General features: G+C 40.5%; 1 protein-coding gene across 1 annotated transcript; it reads left to right on the plus strand.

Annotated features, from left to right (window-relative positions):
- Positions 1-1,412: 1,412 nt before the first annotated feature.
- LOC104107173 (transcription repressor OFP7-like) lies at positions 1,413-3,112 on the plus strand. Its single transcript, XM_009615905.4, has 2 exons — positions 1,413-2,359; positions 2,579-3,112. Exons 1-2 carry the CDS (start codon positions 1,561-1,563, stop codon positions 2,953-2,955), a joined length of 1,176 nt encoding a protein of 391 aa, XP_009614200.1. The 5' UTR covers positions 1,413-1,560; the 3' UTR covers positions 2,956-3,112.
- Positions 3,113-15,471: the final 12,359 nt, after the last annotated feature.

The following is a 15,471-nucleotide window of genomic DNA, read 5'->3' on the forward strand; positions in this document are numbered from 1 at the left end:
CAATAGAAGACATCATTTACTTGATCCTTTTGAGAAAAAACTGCTGAAAGATCTTTTGGATATTGGTTTGTTGTTTTTTGGTTCATCCTGGGATAGATAGATGCTGTATTAGATCGAACACAGATTTTAATTATTAATTGATAGCATACCTAGGCTTAGCTATGTACAATTATATTGCTGTGTTAAACCATTAAATAGAAAATTACTAACAGCACCTACTAACTACGTTGTACCAGAAGAAGACAAAAAAGTAGTGTGGTACACGAAGTATCCTGTGTTTATTCAGGGTCTGAGAAAGGACTGTGCCCTAACGGAATATGATATAAGCAATCTACCCTCATGTAAAATTAGTGACTGATTCCACGATTCGAACTTGCGACCATTAGGTTACACGGATATAACTTTATCGTTGCTCCAAACCTCCCATTCAACTACACGTTATGCAAGTCAAGTGCCAAAAATTAAAGCTCCATTTATAATCTGTTGCTGGATTAATGGGAATTGTTGAAAGCTAAAATTTGGTAAGAAACGGGAAGGGTTCTCGAGAATTTGGAAGACAGAGAATCCATCAGAGTACGGTTGTGCACTCCGAATCTGGAATTGGATATAGTCACTTTATTAAATTCTCTACTGCTAGACGGCAACTAATTTCAGACTTGGATTGAATTTTCTCCAAAGATGAATAAATACTCAAAAACAGATGAGACTGTTTTCTGCAGCTTCGCCTGTTACTCACTAGCTACAACTTTATTCACGACCACAAACATGTCAATTTAATATAAATCATTTAAGTTTGTCGTATTGTCTTCTCGACCGTGTAATGCACGTCAAAAGCTATGAATGTTAATAGTAATATGCAAGAACTATCTACTCTACAGTTTGATAATACCAAGAAAATTCTCTTGTGGATGTGAGTTCAATTTTGGTTATTTTTCTTTCGCAATTCCTTTATTTTTTTATGAAGGAAGTTTTGTTTTTAATGGTTGATACGTAAGACACAAAGATGAGATAATTTTATGACTTTAAGTCCCTAGCGTTCATATATATTGCATATTTTGCTGCCTACTAATTTAAGACTATCAAAAAATATATATCTTCCATTAATGTAGTTCATGGTTAGTTACTAATTCAAAAAAAGATTTAACTTGTATATATGGACAATATAAAATTTGTTTGCACCATAAATATATTCTAACATATTGTAATCAGTGGCCAACTAGGATTTTCGCTAAAGGAGTTCATAAAATAAAATAAAAATTAAATATGTGGAGAAGCCAAGGGGATTCAACATTAGTGTAATGCTCCGACAAAGAAGGTTCAGATGAACCCCTCTCGTCCCTCTAACTCCGCCGCCGGTTGTAATAGGTAAAATATCTTATTTTTTGAGTTAGTAATCATACTTTTTATTAATGATTATGTGTAGTTATTCTACGCTTATAAAAGGTATACTCTTTCAAATATTACAATGATTTGTGATAGAAAATTAAACCGTTATCAGTAAGACCAATTAACTTTGACTAACTCTTTCTGGTCACGCTCCTCACCCCATGTCGCCATATAATGACTCTCTCGCTATTCTCTCAGCATAAGCCAGTTCACACTTCGACACTTTGTCGAAAGGTAGAAAAACTCCACTCCCATTATCAGACACAGAGCAGGTGCGGAGAGACAAAAAGAATGGGAAAAAGCTTTAAGCTTCGGTTCTCTAAAGTCATTGCCTCCTTCCATTCCTGCCGTTCCAAAGACTCTTCTACTCTTCCTGAAAATCCTGTTCCTTCTCATTTCTTCTCAAAATCATCACATACTAAACCCACTACAAAACTCATCGCCCTCGATTTCCCTGTTGTTATTAACTCACCTCCTTCTTCCTTCAAACGCCACGTGTCAGAAACCGTGATTTCTGTTGGCTGTGGGTTTAAGTCGCGCTCACAAGAATTCAAGTGGGAGAAAGAAGACAAGTTTCACGTGGTTTCCTCCTTTGAAGATTCTGAAGGGGAGAATTTGACCTTAAGACCACCTTCTACTCCTCCAAGATTAGCCGTTGAGAAGAAGAAACGCCGAGTTAAAAAGACGAATACAACAAAATCCAGACTCCGAATGAGCACCTCCTCCGCTGACGACAGTGGGATTTTAAGCACTACTGAAACTTGGGATAATTATAACGAAGAAGAAGATGAAACTGAAACTTTAGTTTCGTCTTCCAGAAGCTTCGATTTCTCAAGTGATGACTCGTCTACAGATTTCAACCCTCAGTTGGAAACCATATGTGAGACCACTACTATAAGGCGTCGTAAAAAGAGGAACGGAAACACCAAGAGGAGAGTGAAACATTCCAGACGAAGCTTCTCGTCTTCAAAGGGTAAAACCATGGTCGCATTTATTTGTGTTACCATTTCATCTAAAACTAGCTTAAGATATTATATTTGATTATGTTATGTTTCAATACACGTCCTGTTACGTGTGGATCTAATTCTTTAACTTGTTTTCATGTTGAAGTGCACGAACCAATTTATATTCTAAGCTTAAATTATTAGATAAAATATATATTTAATTACTTAATTATACTATGTTTGAATAGGTAGAAGGTCGTCAGTTTCTACGTCATCGGACAGCGAGTTGCCAGCGAGGTTGTCGGTGTTCCAGAAGCTGATACCGTGTAGCGTGGAAGGGAAAGTGAAGGAGAGCTTTGCGATAGTGAAGAAATCACAGAATCCGTACGAGGATTTCAAGAGGTCGATGATGGAAATGATTTTGGAGAAGCAAATGTTTGAGAAGAATGAGTTAGAGCAGCTTTTACAATGTTTTCTGTCGTTGAATGGAAAGCATTATCATGGGTTGATTGTTGAGGCTTTCTCCGAGATTTGGGAGACCTTGTTTTTAGGTAATGGTAATGATAAAGCTAGGAGGATGTCAACTCATCCCCGCCCACGTACTGTACAATGCAAAACCCTTTGAATCGAGTTTCTAGTTTAAATGATTTCCTCTATCTTCATCTGTCAAGATTTAGGGTTTAATTATTTTTGTTAGAGGTTAATTTCTATGCATTGCCCATGTAAAAAATATGAAATGTTAATTTTTATATATGAAACGAAGTACGTACGTATGTTAATTACAGTGATAGTGTAAAAAATACAAATCTTTGTAAAATGTCAATTTAACTTAAACCTTATCTGTATACAAGCACTAGATGTAATTAGCTACTTAAAACGATGAGTAAGTCGAATCTGAAGCGTTTTAGGTTGCATCCTTGCTATATCAATTGACAATTATCATTTGGCTTCTGAAATTTGAAACTAGATTTTTCATGAAGGGGAGGATAAGGAAATTATAGAAAGGTGCAGGGGATGGAGACTTTCGGTAATATGGCAGTTACATCAGTTACTTCGTACTAGCTCCTTCCAATTTTAAACGAGATTAGTTAGGATTACAAAGATGACGATTTTATCTAATCTTGTATTATAGGATTTACTAAAGATGTTTTAGCTGAATGATTTCATTTTAGTTCAAAATTTTATATCAAGAATAATCTAAGAGAGAAAGAGAGAGCACGTAGTACCTATCTCTATAATTCCTAACCCTACGATTTTCTATATCAATTTTGAAGTTTTAAAGTCATGTCTACAACAATTTTAAACTCTAAAGAAAAATGAATCTATGTTAATTAACCTCGTCTTTGAATTCTGTTGCTTATTTTGAGAATCAAGGGAGAATTGATTTTTAACATTATTCATGCATTGTCCACACTTTTCACTTCTGAAATTAAATGGCCCTTATCCCTTTACTGACTTGAAGGACAGGAGACACTATAGGAACAGTCCTACGATCGCAAGGCAGCCAATGTGAATGAAGTCCTACATAAATTCGATAAATAAAAGAAGCTACATATACAGCGAACAGAAAAGTTTTACTGTGAAGCATTAGTTCAAATGTATAGTATCACTCCATATTAAAAGTGTCTTTGGAGTGATTTAGCTCGACAGAAACTAAATATTTAGACACTGTGATCAGTCTTTATATAAAAATACAAATTGATAGTGCAAGAATAGATTAAGATTAAAGAGGAATAGGTAGGAGAAGAAGAAAAAATATTTACGGCCTCAATCATGAATTCTTTTCGGTTTGCCTTTTTGACAAATTAAAGGTGTTTACCTCTTAGCATGAGAAAAGAACAAGGCTACTACTTTTTAGATTCTACAACACGCCTATATCTGTGCAAATGATATGAGGTTATTTTCTACTGTTACTTTGTGAATAGTCAAACTTTTTCTAAGCCCTACTCAGACCGTAGCTTAATTTGTGTCGGAGAAGAAACATTTAAGTGACAATTGGAAATTGATCGCTGCTTCTGACTGGTCAAATTGATGGATGGATCATGGATGTAACCCAACAAAGAAACTGCATATTGTAGAATCATAACGTCTTCCCCAAAATGTGACAAGAAATTTCCATCAACTTTAGATTCTTTTATGTGATTCCGATTAAAATATTCGAGGTTCAAGAAAATCAATCAATCTTTGATATATCACAGAGGCAATAAGAGTGGTAGACATTCTACCATTAGTTTTTGATAGAAGAAAGGTAATAAAACAAAAACAAAAAAACATATATATGATTAGTGGTGGCAAAATAGTTAAAGAAAACAGTTATCCTCTCATATTATCCTTTAAAAAATAGGTTGGATAATGAACTTTTTAAAAACGAGTCAAATATGGATAAAAATCATATTATTCATTTAGAAAATGGATAAATAGTGGGTTTAACTTTTATATTTGTAAAGCCTCAAATTGGGGTTCCTCAAGTTTGGGAGACTAGAAATTCTCCAAAAAGCGATCATATTTAAGAAGTCATGGATAATATGGATATCCATATATTATCCGCTGTTTAATCCCTTTTTTATCCGTATTAAATATGGGTCGGATCGGATAATTTATCCGTTTTTGCATTACTCGTTTTCGACTCGCCGATATCTGACCCGACCCGCTCGATTTGACACCCCTATATATTGATCATTAGTTTTGAAAACAAATATTGTATAAGTTATACTCCTATATACAATTACAACTTTAAATAGTTCTACACTATATATATAATTTCACTGGTTGTGGCAAATTATTTGTATTTTTCCAATATTCTACTTTACTATAACCAATTACATATAATTGAGTTTTAAATAATTATATAGTGTTGTAGAAACGTTTTACATCGTTAGTGCTTGAAATTTAGACCCAACTTTGAAGAAAATGCTACTCTAATCCCTCATCCTAACCCTCTAGGGACTAGAAGGTCACTTTTATGAAGTTCATGTTTGCACTTTGTCTTTGTCAATTTTGAAAATCAAACAAGTTACTTATGTATACGGTAGAAATAGATTTCGGCCTTCGTACGATTGATCGAGGTCGAAACATAATAGATCGAAGAAAGACTTCGTAATATCGAGATGGGTTCCGAAGATGGTACGAACGAGCTTCAGATTTCAGGTATAGGTCAAACACCGAGCTCGAAGTCATTATCGAGCTCGGGTCTGAATCAAACTATGATGAGATGATTTCGAGCTTAAGGGGCAGAGGCCAACCGATACCAAGCCCGATTCATCACCTGATCCCGAGTCGACATCGAGCTCAAGTCCACATCGAGCTCTAAAAACAATACCGACCAGCACCGAGGCCGATCGAGCTCGAGCTCACAGACAAGAGCCGTTGCAAACACACTAAGGGAGAGAATCTCGACGGAAATTAGGAAAAAACTGATTTATCATGGGTTCTCCACTATGTATTTTTAATTATATCTAAAGTAGGATCCTCCACTATAAAGAGGATGGCTACATTTCTATAGAAGGACAGTTTGTTTTTAGCTTACATTGTAACAAAAATACCATACACTCCTATATTGAAGAGTTATTCTTTTAAGTTTCATAGATTGATTCATCTTTCTTAGTCGTAAAAATCATCTTCTTTCCAATAGTGTTTATTTTGCTTTCTTTATAATCCGTATTTGATATTTCTATTTATCCTTATGATTTGTATTAAGCTATACGACATATCCTTAGAACTACGTACAAATTCAACTCTATCCGTTTTTCGGGTAAACAGTTTGGTGCCCACCGTGGGGCTGAGGATAACAGTGGTTATTTGGTACGAATCTGCAAACACGTGCCATTTTACGCCTGTCTTTTGAAAGTGTCTTTGGCTTCGATTTAGTAATGGAAAACCCTCAATTAATGGCTTTACCTATCGAAAACGAAGCCGGCCTTCAAGACGAAACCAACAACTTGATGCCTAGGGCCGGAAGTCCGCTTGTCGATACCATGGAAGCTCGAGTCGGAGCACATGAAGCTCGGGTCGAAGTACCACTAGACGTTAATTCACATGTGGCCCTTGAGGCGAACCAACATTCTGAACTTAAAAATAGCGTTCATGGCGGTACTCGATCAGCGGCTCGAGACACCCATAACGTTGAGGAAAACGGAGTCAGATTGCGTATGATTTTTGAAATGCTGCAAGCCTAACAGGTAGGGATAGCTCAGTTGCAGAGCCAAACCCAGGTACCAAGCAGGTCGGAGCCCAATCCACCTCGAGATTGCCCACAGAACGGAGCCAGCCGTAGTAAGGTCAAATGAGCAAGAATCGAGGACTACTCCCGAAATTGCAAAGATACTCGAAGAGCTCACAAAGCGGATCGATGCAAACGATAAAAAAGTAAAAACATATAACTCCACCAATGATAAAAGGGTTGGATTCCAAAAAATTCGTGCAAAAGCCTTTTCCCTCGAGTGAGGCCCCAAAGACAATTCCGAAAAAATTCCGTATGCCCGAGATTCCCAAATATAACGGAACTACCGACCCCAACGAACACGTCACCTCTTACACATGTTCTATCAAGGGTAACGATTTAGAAGATAACGAAATTGAAATGCTAAGGGAATTCGTGTCCCGATTTCAAATGGAACGCATGGAGTTGCCACCGGTCACAGACGATTAGGTCGTTCAAGCTTTCACCCAAGGGTTGAACGAGCGAAGTTCGATAGCATCACGTCGGCTGAAACAAAAATTGATCAAATATCCAGCTGTAACTTGGGCGGATGTGCACAATCGATATCAGTCAAAAATCTGGATCGAAGACGACCAATTAGGAGCTCCTTCCAGATCAGTACATCCAAACATGTCGGTTATTAAAAACCAGAGGGACATCGACAGAGAACCAAGGTTGAACAGAGACCGATATCAACCATACACCACAAATTGAAGGAATAATGATTCGGGATGCAATTTAGCCTGGAACAATCGAAGGAGTGATCAAGGACAGAATTCTCGGGGATTTATGATCAAAAGTGGTTTTGACAAATATGCCGATCCTATAGAGTCACCTCAATTATCGGAATATAACTTTAGCATCGATGCATCGGACATTGTATCGGCAATCGGAAGGATCAAGGATACTAGGTGGCCCAGACCCATGCAAACCGATCCTTCCCAAAGAAACCCAAATTCAAGGTGCAAATATCATGGCACACATGGCCATAAGACCGAGGATTGAAGACAATTAAGGGAGGAGGTAGCTCGTCTATTCAATGAGGGCCACCTTCGAGAGTTCCTTAGCGATTAAGCCAAGAACCATTTCAGAGAGAGAGACGCCAACAAAAATAATGAACAGGAGGAACCTTAACATATCATTCATATGATCATCGGTGAGGTCGACACTCCACAGGAACCCATACTCAAATGCTCAAAGATACCGATCACTAGAGAAAAATGAACCCGAGATTTTGTGACCGAAGACACTTTGTCATTCAACAACGAAAAAGCCGAAAGCATCTCTCAGCCCCACAACGACACTTTGGTAATTTCTATATTATTAGATAAAGTTCAAATTAAGCGTGTTTTAGTGGATCCAGGTAGCTCTGCGAATATCATCCGATCGAGGATCGTGGAGCAACTCGGTCTGCAAAATAAAGTCATGTCCGTAGCTCGGGTCTTAAACGGCTTCAACATGGTCAGTGAAATAACTAAAGGGGAGATTATTCTACCGATAAACATGGCTGGGACCATCTGAAATACCAAATTTCACGTAATCGAGGGCGACATGAGGTACAATGCCCTACTTGGAAGGCCTTGGATCCACAATATGAGGGCAGTACCTTCGACTCTCCACCAAGTAATAAAATTCCCGACGTCGGATGGTGTAAAAACAGTGTACGGGGAGCAGCATGCTGCGAGGAAAATATTTGTGGTCGATGAGGTAACGCCGATGTCAACACTATCAACCTCGAAAAGGTCAAGCATCAAAGGTAAATGAGAAGTTAAATAGCAATCACACTGCCAGCCTCGACCGAATCGAGGAAGCAAGAAATAGAAGAAGAAGGGGAGGATTTTCTGATCCCTCAAACTTTTATCATCTCCGAAGATTCTGACGCCACCAAATCGACGGTCGAAGAACTGGAACAGGTTATATTGATCAGGCATCTGCCCGAGAGAAAGGTATACCTGGGAACGAGATTGACCCCCGAACTCAGGAAAGAACTTATTCAATTTTTTATCGATAACATAGATTGTTTTACTTGGTCCCATTTAGATATAACAGGGATCTCGCCGGATATAACGATGCATCGGCTAAGCTTGGACCCTAGGTTCAAACCAGTGAAGCAAAAGAGAAGACCCCAGTCCAAGGTAAAACATGCATTCATAAAGGACGAGGTAACTAAACTTCTCAAAATAGGATCCATTCGGGAGGTGAAGTATCCCGAATGGTTAGCCAATGTAGTTGTAGTCCCTAAAAAGGGAACAAACTTAGAATGTATGTAGATTATAAGGATTTAAACAAAGCATGCCCCAAAGATTCTTTTCCGCTGCCCAACATCAATCGCATGATCGATGCCACGCCCGGCCACGAGGTCCTTACTTTTCTCGATGCCTATTCCAGGTATAATCAAATCCAAATGAACCCGGAAGACCAAAAAAAGACTTCATTTGTTACCAAGCATGGAACATATTGTTATAATGTGATGCCCTTCGGGCTAAAAAATGCAGGAGCTATTTACCAACGCCTAGTAAATAAAATGTTCGAGGAACAAATAGGTAAATCAATGGAAGTTTATATTTATTACATGCTAGTTAAGTCTCTGCGCGCAGAGGACCGTTTGGCTCATTTGCAGGAAACATTCGAGATTTTGAGGAAATACAACATGAAGCTCAACCCCGAGAAGTGTGCTTTTGGGGTCGGTTCGGGCAAGTTCCACGGCTTCATGGTATCAAATCGGGGGATCGGGATCAACCCCGATAAAATCAAGGCCATCGAACACATCTCCATCGTGGACAGTGTAAAAGCTATGCAGAGGCTAACAGGACGGATTGTTGCCTTAGGCCGATTCATTTCGAGGTCGTTAGATCGAAGTCACAGATTTTTCTCTCTACTCAAAAAGAAGAGCGATTTTGCTTAGACCCCGGAATGCCAACAGGCATTAGAAGAATTAAAGATCGAGCCCACCACTGTTTCATACTCCAAAAATAGATGAAAAACCTTACTTGTACTTGGCAGTATCAAAAATCGCGGTAAGTGGTGTCCTAGTTTGAGAAGAGCAAGGTACGTAATTTCCCGTTTATTATGTAAGTCGAACCTTAGGAGAAGCAGAAACTAGATATCCACACTTAGAGAAATTGGCACTTGCATTGATAAGCGCCTTTAGAAAGTTAAGACCGTACTTTCAATGTCACCCCATATGCGTATTAACCACTTACCCACTTCGTAATATTTTGCACAAACCCGAACTATCAGGCCGATTGGCCAAATGGGCTGTCGAACTCAGTGGGTACGATATCGAATATCAACCCTGTATGGCCATCAAGTCTCAAATTTTAGCGGACTTCGTGACCGATTTTACGCCAATCCTCATACCCGAAGTCAAAAAGGAACTCTTGTTGAAATCGGGTACATCATCGGGGGTATGGATCCTTTTCACGGACGGGGCTTCGAACGTGAAGGGGTCCGGGCTAGGCCTTGTTTTAAAGCCGCCTACGGGTAGCACAATCAGGCAATCTATCAAAACTACTAGATTGACTAATAACGAGGCAGAGTATGAGGCCATGATTGCAGGTCTCGAGCTAGCTAAAAGCTTGGGAGCAGAAGTCATTGAAGCCAAATGCGACTCTTTATTGGTGACAAAACCTTCGAAGTTCGAGAGGATAGAATGCAAAGGTATTTGGACAAACTGCAGGTCACTTTGCACCATTTCAAAGAATGGACTTTACAGCATGTACCACGAGAACAAAACGGTGAGGCCGATGCACTTGCAAATTTGGGATCATCGGTCGAGGACGACGAGATAAGCTCGGGGACTGTCGTTCAACTCTCGAGATCCGTGATCGAAGAAGGTCATACCGAGATAAATTCTACAAGCTTAACTTGGTATTGGAGGAATAAGTATATTGAATACTTGGAGAACGAAAAGCTCCCATTGGATCCTAAAAATTCAAGGGCCCTACAAACCAAAGCTGCTCGATTCACATTGGCTGCAGATGGAACATTATACCGAAGGACATTCGATAGACCATTGGCAGTATGCTTAGGTCCGGGAGACACCGACTACATCCTACGAGAGATTCATGAGGGTATTTGTGGAAATCACTCATGTGCCGATTCATTAGTCCGAAAAATAATTAGGGCAGGGTATTATTGGATCGATATGGACAAAGATGCAAAGGAGTTTGTTCGAAAATGTGATAAATGTCAAAGGTTTGCACCAATGATCCATTAGCCCGGAGAGCAACTTCACTCGGTCCTATCCCCATGGCCATTCATGAAATGGGGAATGGATATCGTCGGCCCTCTGCCATCAGCCCCAGGTAAAGCTAAGTTCATTTTATTTATGACTGACTATTTCTCTAAATGGGTTGAAGCACAGGCGTTCGTGAAAGTAAGAGAGAAAGAGGTTATAGACTTTATCTGGGATCATATCATATGTTGATTCAGAATACCCGCCGAAATAGTGTGTGACAATGGGAAACAGTTTATCGGCGGCAAAGTGACGAAATTCCTCGAAGACCACAAAATATAAAGGATATTATCAACACCGTATCACCCTAGTGGGAACGGAAAGGCCGAATCAACGAACAAAACTATCATTCAAAACATAAAGAAAAGGTTGAACGACGCTAAGGGAAAATGGAGAGAAATCCTACCCGAAGTTCTTTGGGCATATCGAACAACATCAAAATCTAGTACGGAGGCAACCCCGTTCTCCTTAGTATATGACTCCGAAGCCTTGATTCCAGTCGAAGTCGGGGAACCCAGTGCCAGGTTTCAATATACAGCAGAAGAGTCAAATAACGAGGCTATGAATACTAGCCTCGAATTATCGGATGAAAAACGAGAAGCTGCTCTCGTCCAATTGGCAGCCCAAAAGCAACGAATCGAAAGATACTATAATCGAAGAACCAAGCTTCGCCATTTTAAACCTGGGGACTTAGTGCTAAGGAAAGTCACCCTCAGTACCCGAAATCCAAATGAAGGAAAACTGGGTCCAAATTGGGAAGGACCATATCAGGTTCTCGAAAATGTCGGAAAAGGATCCTACAAGCTTGGTATTATAAACGGCAAACAACTATCAAGCAATTGGAATGTGTCGCACCTAAAATGATACTACTTCTAAGGTACGACCCTCCCATATTCATTTATATTTCGAAACTAACCCTTATAGGAGCCCGATCAGGAGCAAGGATGGATCCTTCGAATATGAAGTTCTAGGTCTGAAAGCACGTGTTGCACTCTTTTTCCCTTAGACCGATTTTATCCCAAATGGATTTTTCGGCAAGGTTTTTAATGAGGCAACCATTGATCATGCTGAACTTGGAAACAATTCGACAGTATCCGAGGCCTCTTTACAATCGACCTCGAATACTGGGGGTATTAGCCCTCAAATATATCAAGTTCTGATACAAGAAAGTTACTTCATAACAACAGGGTTCCGATAGGAAAAATTGAAAGAGCCAAATGGTCAAAACGAACCATGCTCATGTAGTTGGACCGAGCACTGACGCAAAACATAAACACCTGTATAATGACTTGCAAAGAAAGGCTCATATAGTTGTCCCGAGCCTTGACGCAAAACATGAACACATGTATAATGACTTGCAAAGAAAGTTTTCTTCTTTATCGATATCTTATATCCAAGAAATATTCCTCTATTTCGCGATTTATTATGCAAATAGGATTGAGGTAAATCAACGAGTTTGAGCAGCACTCACTCGACTATTACGCCTACGGGCTAGATTACTTCGAGTTCGAATCATTCACTCGACTACTAAGCCTTCGGGCTACTCTTATTCCGAGTTAGAGCAAGCACTCACTCGACCCTTATGCCTACGGGCTATATTACTTCGAGTTCGAATTATTCACTCGACCACTAAGCCTATGGGCTACTCTTATTCCGAGTTTGAGCAAGCACTCACTCGACTATTACGCCTACAGGCTATATTACTTCGAGTTCGAATCATTCACTCGACCACTAAGCCTATGGGATACTCTTATTCCGAGTTCGAGCAAGCACTCACTCGACTATTATGCCTACAGTCTACATTACTTCGAGTTCGAAACATTCACTCGACTACTAAGCCTATGGGCTACTCTTATTCCGAGTTCGAGCAAGAACTCACTCCACTATTACGCCTACGGGCTACATTACTTCGAGTTCGAATCATTCACTCGACTACTAAGCCTACGAGCTACTTTTATTTCGAGTTGGATATATTACTTCGAGTTCGAATCACTCACTCAACTAATAAGCCTATGGGCTACATCATCTCGAGTTTGAGCAATCACTCACTTAACTAATAAGCCTACGGGCTGTATTACTTTATGTTCAAACAATCACTCAACTCGACTACTAAGCCTATGGGCTACCTTATTTCAAGTTTGAGTAAGTGCTCACTCGGTTATAAAGGCTACGAAGTCCAAATTCGATCAAATTGCCTAAACCCTTATGAAAACATTCATAAGGCATGAATAAAACAAAATCTTCACAAGGCAGGAAACAAAATAGAGGCAAGTCGGTAAAAGAAAAAGATATTCATATATATATATATACAAGATTGTTTACATGATTGTTTGCAACATAGAAACTAAGGGATAAGTTTCTTGGTTATCTCTGGGAGCGGCCTCTTCTCCACTGGGCTCCCCCCCGCTCTCGGACCTGCTCTTGCTCCCATCATCGTCATCATCATCAACATCGCCATCATCGAAAGCCAAGGCTTCAACATCGGTTTCGAGCTTTTTAGCCCTTTTTATCTCTTCAGCGAGATCGAAACCTCGAGCATGGATCTCCTCGAGGGTCTCTCTCCGAGATCGGCACTTAGAAAGTTTAGCAACCCAATGTGCTCGAGTATCGGCGGACTCAGCATCGGCCGATAGACGGCCACGAGTGCATCCGCATCGACCTTTGCCTTTTCGGCGTCAGATTCAGCCTTGGCAAGTTCGGAGGCCAACCGAGCCTCGAGCTCCTCTATTCTTCTTGCTTGAACCGAGTTTTTCTCCTTCATAATTTGAAGCTGGTTTTCAGCTGATGATAATTGGGCTCGAGCAGTCTCTTTCTCTATAGCGAAGTGATCCATACCTTTTTTCCACTTCAAGGACTCCGTTTTTATCAGATCGACCTCCTTACGGAGTTTCCCGATCATCTCAATTTTCTGCTGCAGCTGTGAGACCGAAACATTAGCCATCGTTCTGGTATCGAGCCCATAGGCTTTTAAAAGTATCATTACCTACTCGAACAGATCGATCTGATCTTGGTGAGCCTTGGCCAACTCAACTCGTAGGTCTTTGATTTCCTCTCCCCTCTGCCCTAAGAGGAGTTTAAGGGAGTTCCTCTCCTCCGTGACCCGTCGAAGGTCAGCCTCGTATCGACGCAGCTCGGTTCGTGATCGAGAACATGTTTCTCGATGAACTGCTGCAGCCTGCAAAGAAAGAAGAAACGAAGTTAGAAAAGAAAAACAAGCATAAAAATATTACCAACAAAGTGAGTTAAGGCTTACCTGGTTCAAAGCCTGTTGCACTCCGAAGAAAAGATCCGATGCATCACTAGTACCGACAACGTCCTCGACACCGGTAAACAAATCACGAAAAGGATCATCTCCCTCATGAGATCCATCAACCTCAAGGGCCCCCAAAGCTTGGGCTTCCCAAATCGCCCCTTCAGAAAAAGCAGGGAAAGTGGCGAGTTTTCGATTACTACTATCCCAAGTGAGTCGCTTGGGGTGTTCTCTTCGGTTCGAAGAGAGTCAGGAACGGCCCCCTCAGGCATATCCACCATATGTTGACTTCGATGGGAGATATCCTCGATTTCCAACGGCTCGGGGACTTTGCCCGAATCTTTCTCCGATATATCCTCAGTTTGAGGCGGATCCTAGTAAACCACCATCGATCTAGCTGCCTGTGGGGCATCAATGGTTTTCTTCATTCGGGCCGCCAGTGCAGACCCATTATTTTCTTCTTCTTCGTCTTCATCCCTTAGACACATAGCTGATTCTACGGTCAAAGGAATGGTATTCTTCTTCGGCTTACGAGTCGTCCTCTTCTTCGATTTTGGATCTTCGGGAATGAAGGCCCTTTTCCTCTTATTATCTTTCGCCGGCTTTGGGACAGAGGCCTCTTCCTCTTCCTCAACGGACGAGGGCCTCAAAACCGCATCTTTGCCTACACCTACATACGGAAAAATTTATTAAAGTATATGGAAAACATCTTGTTCGAAACTACCAAAAAATACGAGAAAGGGGCTTACCATGATTTTTGGCCTCCCATAGGCCTTTTGAAAAGTCATGCCATGAGCGCTCGATGTATGTGGAGGTCGAAACTAGATCCCGTACCCAGTTCTTGAGATCGGAAATTGCGCCGGGCATCCAGGGAACTGCTGTATCACAAAAAGGGGGATATCGGTGAGAAAAGAAAGGGCAAAATAGTAGGAGATAACAGCAGAATTACACTTACGCTTTATGTTCCACTCCTCGGGAATAGGCATCTTTTCAGTCGGAATCAGGTTTGAAGTCCTTACTCGAACGAACCTGCTCATCCAGCCTCGATCCCTGTCCTCGTTTATGCTCGAGAATAGAGCCTTGGTAGCTCGACGCTGAAGTTTTATTAACCCTCCTCGAAAAAGGCGAGGACGGTACAATCGGATAAGATGATCGAGGGTGAAAGGCATGCCCTCGATTTTGTTCACGAAGTATCGGATCAAAATAACGATCCGCCAAAAAGAAGGATGGATTTGGCCTAGGGTTATTAGGTATTTACGACAAAAATCTATGATAACAGGGGCGAGGGGACCTAACGTGAAAGGGTAAGTATACACACTTAAAAACTCTTTCACGTGAGTAGTAATATCCTCTTCGGGAGACGGCACTACCACTTATTTATTCCCCCAGTTACAATCTTTTTTTATCTGCTCGATATACCCCCCGGTTATCGAATAAATATATCTCGATACGGGCT

Source organism: Nicotiana tomentosiformis, chromosome 2, assembly GCF_000390325.3.
Source record: "Nicotiana tomentosiformis chromosome 2, ASM39032v3, whole genome shotgun sequence".
Lineage (NCBI taxonomy): Eukaryota > Viridiplantae > Streptophyta > Magnoliopsida > Solanales > Solanaceae > Nicotiana > Nicotiana tomentosiformis.

Excerpts from the sequence above, each read along its gene's own strand:
- LOC104107173 (XM_009615905.4), top strand. The coding sequence starts at position 1,561 with ATGACTCTCTCGCTATTCTCTCAGCATAAGCCAGTTCACACTTCGACA. Across the intron at positions 2,360-2,578 it reads AAGCTTCTCGTCTTCAAAGG|GTAGAAGGTCGTCAGTTTCT; the intron begins GTAAAACCATGG and ends ATGTTTGAATAG.